The 13,930-nt window shown below is 45.6% G+C and overlaps 1 protein-coding gene across 1 annotated transcript in view; it reads right to left on the bottom strand.

Annotated features, from left to right (window-relative positions):
• The window catches only part of Znf536 (zinc finger protein 536), a 427,081-nt gene that overhangs the window by 143,982 nt on the left and 269,169 nt on the right, over window positions 1-13,930 (bottom strand). Inside the window, exon 6 of the mRNA XM_071604575.1 lies at window positions 5,250-6,815. Within this exon, the coding sequence (XP_071460676.1) occupies window positions 5,250-6,815 (1,566 nt within the window). The remainder of the gene's footprint in view (window positions 1-5,249; window positions 6,816-13,930) is intronic.

The following is a 13,930-nucleotide window of genomic DNA, read 5'->3' on the forward strand; positions in this document are numbered from 1 at the left end:
CCAGAATCACCTTCAAAGCTAACTTTCCCATGTACCAAGAAATAGCTACTGACAGTGTGGCATGGTGGAAATGAGCATATAAAATGTGCTTCTAGAACATCAATGGAAAGTAAGATTGGTGCTTGATGAAGTGTCCAAGGGACAATTGCAACTAAAATATGGGCATCATTTCCTCACAACGGCCTCAGGTGGACACTCACCTCTGCAATGTAATGCAAACTCAACTGCGGAACATTTATCCAAGCTCTTTTATGTCTACCATCGTCTTCCATTCCTACACTCTGTCCATCCATGATGAAACAGTCTTTCAGGAAGCCAAGACAGAGCTACACCATCTTCCACTTTTATGCACATTTGCTGTGATGGGGGGGGGGCACTCCGGAATGATTCTCCTGGAAGTTTTTCCTGCTTAGGCAGAGATGTGGCCTTCCAGAAACAGGTACCATCTGGGTCTACAATTCCTCTGTCTCTGGAAAGTCTCTTTGGCCTCATGTGGCAATAGATGGAGCCCTGCAGTTACTGATGTGGGTCCTCCCTGCATGGATTCACTGTCCAATGGAACAGCAGAGGAAGGTTTCTGCACCTTCACTGGGGCAGACCATGGGAACACATCCTTCTTTACAATAGAGTCGGGGGTGGCCAACTAAGACCCATGGGCCAATCCTAGCCTGCCCCTACTTTAGTTCATTAAGTTTTATAGGAACGAGCCACACCCATTCATCTGTATACTACCTTTGCATGCTTCTGTGCCAGTAGTCTGAGCTGAGTAAGGGTGACAGGGACCGCATGACCTGAAAGCCTAAAATATTTACTCACTGTTCCTTTAAGAAAATATTTGTGGACCTCTGCTTTACAATGTATAGCTGGCAAATTGGTGGATCTTTTCAAACAACCTATGTTGAGAAATCACAGGAGGACCAAAGTCACATTTGAAGAGAGCTCAGTGTGGATATCCCGGTCCAGCTCATCACACATTATAGAGTACACAAGGTGAAGATGTTTCAATGGGCCCTACCTTTTGGGGGTGGGTTCCAATGTTTTCACTGCGGTGGAAGCCCAGAGGACCTTTATTCCTTAGTCACAGGCATAATTTGAATTGGGGAAGCCAGGTGCCCAACCACCTGAGAATAAGTTGGGAATATTGGGACTATTCCTGTGGGTGTCCTTGCCTTCCCACTGGCTCGCTCCTGGGCCACTAGCAAGCAACCAGGCACTTGGGCCTCATGTCCATAGCTGACATGCTGACAGATTCTTCTTGCTCAGCTGGGTTTCCCTAAGTAGTGGTAACTCCAGGGCAGGTCTTCTCAGGGCAAAAAGATTATACCCTTCTCCCTGCCTTTCCCTTAATCTGATTTTAATGTTCCCCCATCAACCCTGCCCCTGGGGGCTCCTGAAGGACCCAGAGCAACCCCACAACAACTTCAAAACAAACACAACAACTTCACGCCCTGGCTGTCTCAGTTTCCAAAGGGAAGGAGGAAGGGTGATCCTGTTGTTCTCCACATGCACCAGCTCTGGGGTGAAACGTGGTCTTTACTCTTTCTATGTAGCTAGAAACAGGTGCTCTGCAGATTGGCCTCGGCATCTTCTGGGTGCATGGCAAAGCCTGGGCCTTCCATGTCTTCTTGGATCTCCAAGCTATCCACTGACCAGTGCTGCCATCACTGTTTCTCAGACTGGACATGGGGGCTTGTCTGTCCGGCCCAGTCAGTAGTTGTGCACACTGTTCTGGTCTGCCCTTGCCCGCCCCCCTGCCCAATCTGAATACTCACATGGAGCCTGTCTTATTGCAAAACCAAGGTCAGACCCATTCTAACAAAACACAGGGCAAATTCAAGTTCTCCATTGACACTGGAGGGCCCTTGTACGTTATATAACTGATAGAATAAAAAAAAAAAAATGTGGGCTGTGCCTGGAGCCAGGAAGTCATCTCAAGAAGCTAACACTTTGATTCGAGGAGAATTTCATGTAACAAGATCAAATCCACAGTGGGACCTGACCCACTCCAACCGCAACAATACATGTCCTCCAGTGTAATTCAAGGTGACTCAATTTCCTCCTCAGGATCATCTCTCACATGTCCCTGACATGCAAATGTGCTATCTTGCATGAACAGATCTTTAAAAATTCACTCCTATTCTCAACATTGGCCTGTGCTACTGGAGTCTCCCTAATCAAGTGGCTAGGGTGGCCTCTTCTTGTCAGCTCTCTTATGCAATCTAGTTAGAAAAGCACACGGGCCAGGACCCCAGGTTTTTGACACTAAGGAATTCAGGGTAAGTTTTAAAAGTTAAGAAGCAGAAATGCAATAATTAGGGGAGTACCTGTTTGTACAACCCACTAAAAGAGAATCACCCATAGAGTTAGGGTGAAAAGGTTTGTTCTCCAACTTACCAGCAAGGGCAAGAGAGACTCAGATCTGAGATCCAGGGGAGTCTACAAGACTTAAGGTTTTTACTGATGTCTCTTCAAACACTTTTACACCCCAGGAGAACAGCATTCTTCCTTACACAGAGGAACAATACTCTTTCCACAAGCCTGTTTCTAGGGTAATCTAAGTGGGGACTTGAGCTTACTAACCAGACAAAATCAGACTCCAAACTCTGAGATGAGAAACACAAGAATAATTCTTTGGTTTAGCTAAGCCCAGCTTCATGAGAAAGATCAGCTATCGACCTGGTGGACCTGTTTGAAAATCCATATCTACTTTTAAGTGGAGCAGAGAAGAGGGAATAAACATTAGGAGTATTTTATTCCTTATGCCAATATCATTTCCACCCTTGCAAAGTGAAGCCATTTGGGGTTTGATGCTTGCAATAGTCACTTGCGCTTCTTGGAACGCTACAAAAAGAGTGAATTAGACTGAGAGGAAAAAAAAATCATAACCCAGTGGATTGAAGTTTTCCTCTGAGATATTAACTCTTAGCAAGGATGACTTATGCCTGGCCTTTCTGGGTCCAAGGATGCCACCGCAGCCAGCAAGAAAATGAGAGGATTACTCTTCTGGTAGGCCAGATATGGGGGCAGGGAAATGAGGACAGGACGAGGCCAGGATCCTCCTGGAGGCAACAGAACTGTGGCCCCCAACTCCAAACAAATGCAAAGGACAGAGAAGCACTGTCCCCGCCTGCTTCCAACTAAAGCAGAAGGATGCAGAAGAAAGGAGGCCCGATGGAATACAGAAGTCAGATGCTCCCCAAACAGGCAGTTTGTGGCCAGAGTTAGGGACAGAGGAACATGAACCTTTTTGGAGGGAAGCAACCAAGAAGCCTTCTAGCCTAGCTGGTCCAAGGATCCTCAATTCCCTTGAAAGAGAGGGTCCACAGCTTACATCCCAGAGTCTGTCACTCAGTGGTTAAAAGGTTGACCAAGCAAAGTTTTTGCACATTCTCTGGAAATGTCAGAGATGCGTTATGAGCTGCTATTTGGGGTTGGGGGTGAGGAGTGCCTGTTCTCAACAGGCTGCTCAGAGGGAAAAGACTCCCCTGTGCTCCCCTCCACCATCCCTGGTGCAGAAGGACACCATTGGCCAAGCTTCCTCAAAGCAGACAGCTTTCCTTCAACAATGATAGGAAGACGGGAAAATTAATAGGGGTAACATGAGCTCATTTAAATAATAATGAGCTTATGCACATGCCAGGTTTTGATCTTTTCTGATGCATAGATTCCTGGCAGGAACTATGGTCCTAGAAGGTAGTTGAAAGAACCGAAAATAGACCTTAAAAAAAAAATCCCAAACAACAATAAAAAAAGAAGCCACCCCAATCATAAACTTAGAACAACAATGAAAAAAACCAAAAAATTTAAATGTTGCTCCCCCAGAAGAAAAAGGAGAAAATTTGGACTGGCATAAAACCCTTTTCTTCTTCTTTTAAATATTGTTTTTAACAGCTTCAAAAGTAATGAATTACATGTGACTAAAAATAGATCTAGGGGTACTGGTTAATGGGGCCTTTTGAATCATTCAGCATAAGGAACTGTCAATATTTTTTTGAGCTGTCAGAAATCCATTTAGTGATTTTTGACAATTCAAAAAATATTTCCAACTGCTTGATCCAGTTCTTAGTGAATTAGGGAAGGAGAGGGTAAAAGAAATATATCAATTTAAATTATGAACCCAGGGTCTAGCTTCCTGAATCCTGCTTTGTGCTAAAAGAATACTAAGATGCTGATGTTCACAAATACTCTCTTCCTTCCTTTCTCACATGAAGTAAAAATCACAAAAAAATCCATTCATAAATTAAAGATGGAAAGGTACCATGGCCATTTGTCTCTAGTGGGAATATTTGGGGCTGGTTTCAAAGGGAATAATACATTGAGCTTCTTTTTGGAGACAGGTTTTTCAAATATGAACATCTGGGTGCAAAGAAAATTGCATGAGTCCTCCCTGACCACCCCAAGCTTCATTTGATTGGACTCTAGGCTTCAAATTTAGGATAATGTTTTAAAATCTAGAATCACTTTAGGGGTAACCATTTTCTTTAAGGAGGTAAAGAAGTACCAGTTTGCTACGAGATCAAACAGGCGTAAATCCAAGACACACAGAGTCACAACACTGCTAATCAGACTTGACAATGTACATTTCTTGTTAGAACAACAGATAGGGAAAGACACACAGATGGACAGAAGGCAACAGCAGAAGGCCAAAGTCAGGTAACTGCCATTTGGTATGTCTAAAGATGAATCACGAACACCCCGAAACCATCTCCCTGTCTGGAGAGGTCACGTTATTTCTCTACTGTGGTTAGTGTGATATGATTTTAGTATCCTCTAAGTCAGTTAAAGGAATGTTTAAGGAAGCAGATTTGGCTTAGCAAAGCAATAAGGAGGTGTCTTCAGGCATCTTTTGCAAAAGTCGAAAATACTGAAAAGTTTGCAAGTTACCATGTCTCTTTTTGTTTTTGTTTTAATAGTTGTTTTTCTTCCCTTTCTCCACTTAGGGATGAAAAGTAAGGGGAGTTCACACGTGAGACACCACCCCCTTTTCCATACCTTTCAGTACAGGCATGTGAGAACATTATAATGCAAATCGGAACCCAAAAGGATGAGTTTGGAAACTTTGAAGTGAAATCGACTTTTATGATTGTCTACATTGCATATATAGCATTGGGTTTTTTTTTTTTTTTCTTTTTTTAGGTTTAGTTTAAATTTTGCTAATGGGTCAGTCTACCTCATTTAAAAAAAAAAATGCACAGGTCAGCACTGATGTTTTGGGAAATGAACTAAAGGAAGAGGATTCTAAAACTTACCACACAAGTCTGGCCTCTTGATACATCCAGAATTTGCTGTGCTACTTGCAAGTCCGTTAAAGGCTGCTAAGCCATCGGAGCTGTAGGCCCTGAGGACCGACAGCATGTTCATTGGCTTTTCCAGGCCCGGGGGCCCCCGCTCCGGCTTTGGCAGACCCACTGAGGGGTCCTGGGCAGGAAGAAGGCCTGGGCTGTGCCACTGCTTCTCAGACACTTGGGCTAAAGGTGAGACTAGTCCCTGGATGGGCTGGGGGGTGCCTGTGGGCAGCAGGCTGTCCCCGCCGTCGCTGTTGCTGTCCTTGCTGAGGGCAGACAGGGGCTTGCTCATCATTTCGGGCTCGGTTTCGATATCCTCTTCGTCGTTGTTTTCTCCCTTGAAGGAGTCCATGTCCTCGGAGGAGGCGATGTCGGAGAGGTCATCGGTAGCATTCTTATTTGTGGTTTCGGGGATCAGGATTGGGGCGTCCTCTTCTGGGTGGGCTTTCCCATCGGGATCCTTGTTGGAGCAGGAACCGGAGGCCCCCGAGCCCACCACGCCCGGGTACACGCCAAACTGCTTGTAGAAGTCTGATGGGAAGTTACAAAAGGCAGGGTCCACGTGGCTGGGCCACGGGCCACTCTTCTGGTCCCCCAGGGTCTCTTTGGCCTGTCCTTGGGCCATCTTCTCAGAAGCAGAGTCTAGAGAGCCAATCATCCCCGAAAGGCCCATCTCCTTGTTGGATTGTGCTGTGGGCAGCAGAGCCATCTTGCCCACCTCCCGGGCCTGCTCTTTGCAGTTGATGGCCACCCCCGCGGCATTCTCTTTGCGTTTCGCTTTTCCTAGGTGGTTGGCCTGCAGATGGAGGGCCATCAGCTCCATGGATGACGTGGTGAAAGCACAAAACAAGCAACCGTGCCAGGCGATGCTGTCCTGCACCGTCACCGACGAGCCCGGGAGGGAGGCGTCCGGCCGCACGGACAAGTCCAGAGGCTCGTGCTGAGATTTCTCAGCCTTCCTCTGAGAGGACCTGCCGCTGGGTTTCTCCTCGCCACCATCAGCTCCGTGGGCTTTCAGGGAAGAGGGATCTGACAGGGCTTTGTCCTTCATGTCCCTCTTCTTCAAGGAGCTGAGGACGAAGCTGTCCATGAATGCTTGCAAGGACCCCTGGAAATTCACGCCGTTGCTCACGATGCTTTGATAAGCTCTTCCGATCTCGGAGAAGTGGGTGCTTTTGGAAGGAAGGTCGGTGCCTTTCAGGGCGTCTGCAGGAGCCTCTGATGACATGCCGGTGGCCTGCCCCGAATGATCTCCAGAAGAGATCACTCCTGATGTCCACTGCTGAGAGGCAGGGCCACCTCTGAAGTCGATTCCGGGGAGACCCTTAAATGCCCCCCTCAGGATGTCTGGCCTGATAAACAAAGATGCTTTGCTGGACATCTCATCCTTGTGGTCTTGGTTTGGGGGCTGTCCAGACAGCGGCCCCGCTCCATTCTGTCGCTCACGATGGTGTCGTTCTAGGTGGTATTTTAAGGATGCTGACTGGGTGCCGGCGTAGTCACAGTGAGGACACTTGTAGGGTTTCTCACCTGCAAGATTTTGATATGAGAAAAAGAAAAAGTGTTTATCTCATTTTGGTGTGCAGAACAAGGCTAGAAGGATCAACATTTGTTCTTTGAAACAAAGCAGCTCAAACTAATAATTAGTTAGAGAACAACTGTTTTTTAATAGAAGAATAATTCGTACTCTTAAGCTTTTTTAATGATTTTGTACCATTTGGGACTATTCAGGAATGACATACTATCTACACACAATTAGCTATCTTTTTCTTTATCTAACATGTGAAAACGGCTGTAGATTTAAAAGCTATGATTATGAAAATTAAGCATAATAATTTCAACCACAGTGATCATTAAAAGTAGAAGTTTAAAAAGACAAAGTATGTAACAAATGGGTGGTTGCAATATTTTGTGTATACAATAGCTCTAAAATTTGTTTAAATTATACACATGGAAACCATTTTTAAACCTAAAAATTTTATGGCACTGTTACGCAAGACTGAAATGAATGATTTAAGTCTTGCTCTGCAGTAAATCATGGATATAATTAGCAAATGGCATACTGCACAAGTAATTTATCATTATTTGGAGGGCACCATTCCAGACGGGCTCAGATATCTGCAGACCTACTGCATTGTTTCTAAATAAAGAACTATAAATACCGATTCTATAAAATATTAATACCATTACAGTGCATTATGATTGCAGCATGTAAAGACATATAGTTAAGATAAAAAGCAGTCAATAAAACTTAAAAGAAAATGAGTAATAAAAAGGCACAAAATATATTTAGTTTCTGTATTTGAAATTAACATTATCTACTGGTCTTTGTAGTGCCTTAAATTTGTACTAATGGCAAACCTAATGCTCCGGTAGTAAAATGTGTAATTTACCTATAATAAGCGCTTTCTAGAGAATAAAAATAGCTTTAAAGAGTGTTTTAAAACATATAAGATAATTTTCAGGAATTAAATATTTATTTAAATTCAACACCCAACTTCTATTGTTCTTTCCACAATAGAGAAGATGCTAGAACAGACAACTTAGACCTGCTGGCATTGTGGGATAGAGGAGCAGAAGGAGGTAAACAAATGTGGATTTTAGTATGTTCCAAGAATTTGTTAGCAATCCTGGGTCTCTTCTAGACTTTGCAACCAAAAAGCTCTTTGGAAAGAACGAAGACTTTGACAGTCCCTGTGTTAGCTTACTCACAATAGTAACCTGTCAATATCCACAATTATTTCTCCCAGGAAGCTTAACTACCCCCCACCCATCCTTCCTCTGTTTTATTGTAAAACAGACTGATCTAAAAAGCACCAGCAAATCATTGGTGAATGATGTATTCTGAAGACATTTCTCTGTGTCTACCCTCAGCTGAAGCCATGATTCCCAGTTCGCCAGGCATAGGGCATTTGAGGGCCTGGATTTTGTAAATGTCTTGTTTACCATCAGTCCAGGTTCTGAGTAGGAGACACCACCACGTCATCTCTAGGTTGTGTGCCAGAACTGTGGAGATGCTGTGCATCGCATCAAAATGAGGGGGCCGGCAGTCCCTTATTTGTGCCTACAAGCTGCTGATAGCTCCCCTGGACATGTCTTCAGAGATACCCTTTGGGTCTGGGGAGGGGACCCATCTGAGCATCTACTTCTATAATCATAAACGTAAAGGTCACAGTCATCTCTGGCTAAACCAATGACGTGGATCTAGGGACCTCTATTCTTTTTGAGGTGAAGGTACAAATGGTTTTAAGCACCAGTTTCCCACTTCTTGAAGTTGATCCCCATGTTAGACTCAGACATACTTCAGCCACTGCTATTTGGACAGTCTACTGTAGGTCAGGGAGTCACCACTGGGGTAAAGCACTTCTGGGCAGCTAATGTCCCAACTGATTCAGCTTACTTGAAAGTCCAGTGACCAGGTGCAGCCGAGGCAGGCCCCTAAAGCTTAGGGTGTGGGCATGGGGCTCCCATGGGTTAGTGCAGACCCTGTGAGAGGGCCTAGTAAGTGAGAGCCAGCAGAGGTGAGGCCCACAGGTACTGGGGTGACTCAGGTTGCATTTCAGAAATGCACCTGGAAATGATTAAGTGCATCTGGCAGTGAGACTGTAGAGAAAGCATGGGCCTTCATTAGCAGGAGCTAACGAGGGAGAATGTAAACTTTGACCTCTAGACCTGAGGTGGGTGGGGGCTGTCTTTTGTGGTGGGGACCACAGGGATGCACAGAGGATGTCGTATGTATATTTCCCAGGGTCACACATTTGAAATGCACAGTGCAGTGGGGTTCTCATAGCACATAATTCATGCAAACAAGCAGGGGAGTTTGTTAGGACACGAATTCTGAGTCCTAGTACGTAGCAATGCTGGCTTCTTAGGTCTGAAGTTGGGGGCAAAATCTGGTATTTAAAACAAGTGTCCCTCATGATTCAGATGCAGATACTGTAAAGATTACACTTTGCAAAAACAATATAGAATTGTCTGGGAAGCTTTAAAAAGCAATGATATCTGATCCCATCTTCCAATTCTGAGTTAATTGGTCAAAGGTGCACATGGGGTTTGGGGATTTTTCCAAACTCAGGTGACCCTCTTTGGAGCTTGGATGAGGGACCACTCTACTGAGCCTCCCTGGGAAGCACACTTTGATGGGGGTTCTGTGGCATGGCTTAGCAGTGAAAACAATCTAGACCCCAGGAGGTACCTGAAGAGTCCTGACTGGGGACTGGATACCCCATGCTACTCTGACCCCCACAGGACACAGTCTTGGTCACTACTGGTTCTTATAATATGAGATGTTAGAGCTTGTATTCTCTATCCTCACTCCAAACTCATGGGAAGAACTAAATTAAGTCTCCTGAATGGGCCAGAGATTTTGCATGTACATGTTTGCAACTACATACCCATCAACACACAGATTCACTTATTCACATCGTTTGATTGAATGAACCAGTGGATGAATGAGCACTGCCTACCTCCCAAGCACTGTTCATAGCACTGGAAACTAAGGGAAGAAGCAAAGCAACTCACAGCTCTCAGAGAAGACCAATCATGTGGCTATTAAAGCAAGGGAAACACACACACACACACACACACACACACACACACACACACACACCCAGCATCACGCGGTAGGTAGGAGGATAGCATCTCTTCACTCAACCTCCTGATCCTTAAAGTTCAAAGGATGAACTTGGCCTCCCCTGCTCCAGAGAAAGAAAGGCCATTGCTGAAATCAGAACCCTTCATCTGAGCATTGGGGTCTCCTTGGGCTCAGGCCCTGGTGGATGAGAGCTGCTTTGTGAATGCTCATGGGTTTCTCTGGCTGCAGGTGACAAGCATGGGCTCTGAAAGCCCTCCATCCAGCCACCCTTTCTCTGCCTTCTGAGCCTGTGGATGGAAGAGCCCCTCTGCCTGTGCAGTTCCATCTCCTGCCTAGCTCCTAAAGGGCTTGGCTTCGGTGACTGCTTCCTCTCAACCCAGTTCCCCAAATAAATGCTTCAGAGTGACATTCCATGGGATAAACCCTTTGGACTTGTGTTACAAAGAAAAAAAAAAGCACCTCAATTTTAATTTCTTTCTGTAATCCCCAAAGGATGGGTATAACCATCCCCACGCTCTGCCCTGCAGCTTTCCTGGGCTTCTTCTCCAACCAAGGGGCACAGGAAAATGCTTTTAAGATGAAAGCTAGCCCCTGCTAGCGTGTGGTTCTGGCCATGGCAAACACAAGGGATCGAAGTCGCCTAGGGTAGGCTTGCCCTCCAGAGAATCCTACACAGCCCAAGGGCTTAATGTGCCACTGAAAAAAATCCCAGCTGTTTCCCAAGCCTCTTTCCCCCAAGGACACATTTCAGAGTGCTCAGGAGGCAAACTTCTCACAACATTGGCCTAGATGGGGTGCAGTAACTACTGAGAGGAGAGACCTCTCAGCACATTCAGCAGACTCGGAGGTGTGGTCAAGGGCTGCTCCTCCATTTGGCCAGCACAGACAAATGCTGAGTCCACCTGTGCTGAGCTGCTTCACAGTCAAAGCCACCGCATCTGGACACATTCTTCAACCCAAGAGCTCTGGGCTGACTGACAAATCCCAGGTTGCAGACATGACCAGACTTCTGCAAGGAATCAGGCAGTGGGCCTGCCCGGTCCCCTCCCAACTGACTGGACTCTGCCTGAGACTTGGACAGGCATTCCCTGTGCAGCCTTGTGGCACAGGCTACTCCGGGCCCTGCCAGCAGCTCTGTCTATTTGAATGATTGGCCACTTAGGCCATAAATGAGTCCAATCTCCTGGGGGGTCCCTCAGATTGCCTCAAGCTTTCCAGGGGGTCATGAGCCCTCCGGTCACCTCCATGCAGTCTGGGATTTGCCATCTCTATGCCTGCCTGTTGCAGGAGCCACACACTCATGTGCCTTCAGAGTCAGGTAGAGTACAGGGAACAGCGGGGAGGGGGCCGAAGGGTTCTTCTGGAGAGCAGTCACCTCTCGCTTCTAACCAGCTGTGGGCACCTGGATCGCCAGTTCTCTAGGAAATCCTCATTTTCAGATTTCTGTATATGGCATCTCAATGTTTATATATTGGTGACTACTTTGAAACTTTTTAAACACTGAGAAGACCATGGTGTCGTATGTTGCAGTCTAGGTCTGGACCATGCAGCCAGTTTGAAATTTGTGCCTGGGACAAGGATGTGCAGGAGGGGACAATCACCCACTGGAGGTAGTCGATGAGGACACTGGTGGCTTTCTGTAGAGAACCCTCTCACAGTGTTTTAAAGGAACATCATGGGGATCCAAAGAATACATTTCCAGAAAAGAGAGTTTTGCTAGGAAGGAACTTCATGAATTTTTGTTTTTTAAAAAAATCAGCTCATCATTCCAGTGCACTAATGAAATGATTGGCACCGCCTTGACCTGAGCTGGCCTCACATTGACCTGTGGCATAAGACAGATATTCAATTCCGGAATATCATTGGTAACTTCTTCCGAATCATCACTCCTAAATTTTTAGAAATATGTAACCAGGTGGTTTAGTCGGTTCACTATGTCAGTTTTTATAAAGTCCTATCTTTTATTATTCTGAAGATTCACTTTGCACTTGAGAGACCAAAGGAGTCCTTACTGTTCTGGGGAGCTCTTTTGGAGCTACTCACAGCAAGTTCCCAACAGCTCCTCTCTGAAAATAACAGGTGGATTCACATCATTCTCTTTGGAAACCCCTTGATTAAGCTTTGAGGAAGTGATTCATGCTTCTATTTTCTTTCTTTCTTTTTTTTTTTTTAACAAAATCTCCAAACATATTTTCACTTTTAAGTTGGGGAACGGAGTATTTTCCCGTATTCGCATCCTCCATTTGATATTTATTTAGTCTTCCTACATGTCTTTACTTAGTTAATACCAGGAGAGATAAATATGGTGGCGCCTTTGCAGCCAAGCTTCAGTACATTAATATAAATTGTACACTAATTCCCCCAAAGCATATATATGTTGTAAACCTGAAGACTTTTCTCACAGCTGCTTATTGCTAAACAGTGCCTTGTCCAGAAGGGGACAATCTGTGTCTCTAATTGCTGTCACTGAAGCCGAGATTCATTATGTGACTTTCCCATTAAAATGTGAGCATTAATTTGTATAATGAAATATCACCCACTGCAGTGTTCATTAGCCATGCCCTACTGTATACGGCACATTGTTAGCTACCTAGAAACTGTAGTTAATTTCACTAATGGATATTTCCCTACTTAGTGTTTGGTAGGAAATTTATACTGTAACATTACCTCTTAAACTTTTAAGGAAATTTAAATTCAATCAATTATTTTCAACAAAAGTTTGGGATGTCATTAAGGCAGGAAGAGCAAGGATGAGGGACTGTAGAGGAACAAAATGGGCTTTCAGTTTGTCTTAGAAATAGAAAAACAGTGGAGCTTGGATTCAAAACAAAAAAAGAAAAAAATATCTTCTTTTTGGAGATTTTTTTTTAAAAAACCATTGCTCATGTGGCTGTTCCCACACTGAGGACAGTACCACATCCTCTCTTTTGGGGGAAAGGAGATGGGAAGAGCTTCCGTTTTAGCAAACTCATTTTTGGAAATGTATTCAGTGTGCTTTCATATTTGTTCAAGGTGTTATAACAGCCTGGTTACCGTATGGAGATGAAGAAATATGGTGGCATCAGAAGGAAGGTACGTATACCCCAGACAGAAGGCACCTGGATGAGGTTAGTGAAAATTTCCATTTCCACCCACATTTATGTGCCCGTCAGTGCTTGGAAAGCTTTTGGAGGGGAGAGGCAGCTTCTAGGATGGCACAAGAAACTGACCATCTCCATGCCACAGGGAGAAATGCCACCCCGCCATCCATCCCAGGGGTCAGGGTGTCTGCACACGCCACCCTGGCCGTTCCCCTGCCTCGCCACCTCCCTAAGCTCATTGTGCTAGTGGGGAAACTGAGGCACGCGAGGTCAAGGAGTCCTGGCCTCGGGCCAGTCTGAGTTAGGGGTAAAGGAGAAGCCGGGGTCCACAGTACTTCCCTTTTAAGTCACCTGGAGGCTGCGTCAACACAACTTGTGAGTATAAGTCACTTCCTTCTCTCCTGCTGGTTATGGTGTGGACACACGCTGTTAAAGAAATGTTGCATTAATTCCCTAAAGCAAGCAGGAAATTCACCCAGAAAAGTTAACAACATCAATACAGTGCAGTGGTCACGAGAATGGCACTCTGGGTGACAACCAGATTGCAGCCTGTAATAGAGAACTGGACAACTTCCTGTCACTGAGGCTAGGTGTCCTCCCTTGCAATGGTGCAGGGGATGGAATTGAGGTCATCGTGAAGTTCTGTAAGGATCAGGGGCAAACTGATATGCAGAGCCCAGCTTAGCTCCTGCACCTAGGAGTGCAGGGAAAGAGGAGGCTGTGGCCGCTGATTGCCCCTGCTGCCCTGTCCTCGTGGGCTGAATTGTTCTGCATTCAGTCAGCCAGTTTCCTCTTGCTACGTAGCTCTCCCCAACTCCCACTGTGGGTGCAGCCCCTCCAGGGCTTCAGGGGAGAAATCTCTCACTTCCACCACTCTCTTTGGTCCCACATGGAAGGGAAACCCCATGCTTGGTGGCAGGAAAGCCAGCAAGGCCAGGAAGACATCTCCCTGTGTCCCACTCAGCCAGCAC

This window comes from Marmota flaviventris, chromosome 18, assembly GCF_047511675.1.
Source record: "Marmota flaviventris isolate mMarFla1 chromosome 18, mMarFla1.hap1, whole genome shotgun sequence".
Taxonomy (NCBI): Eukaryota; Metazoa; Chordata; class Mammalia; order Rodentia; family Sciuridae; genus Marmota; species Marmota flaviventris.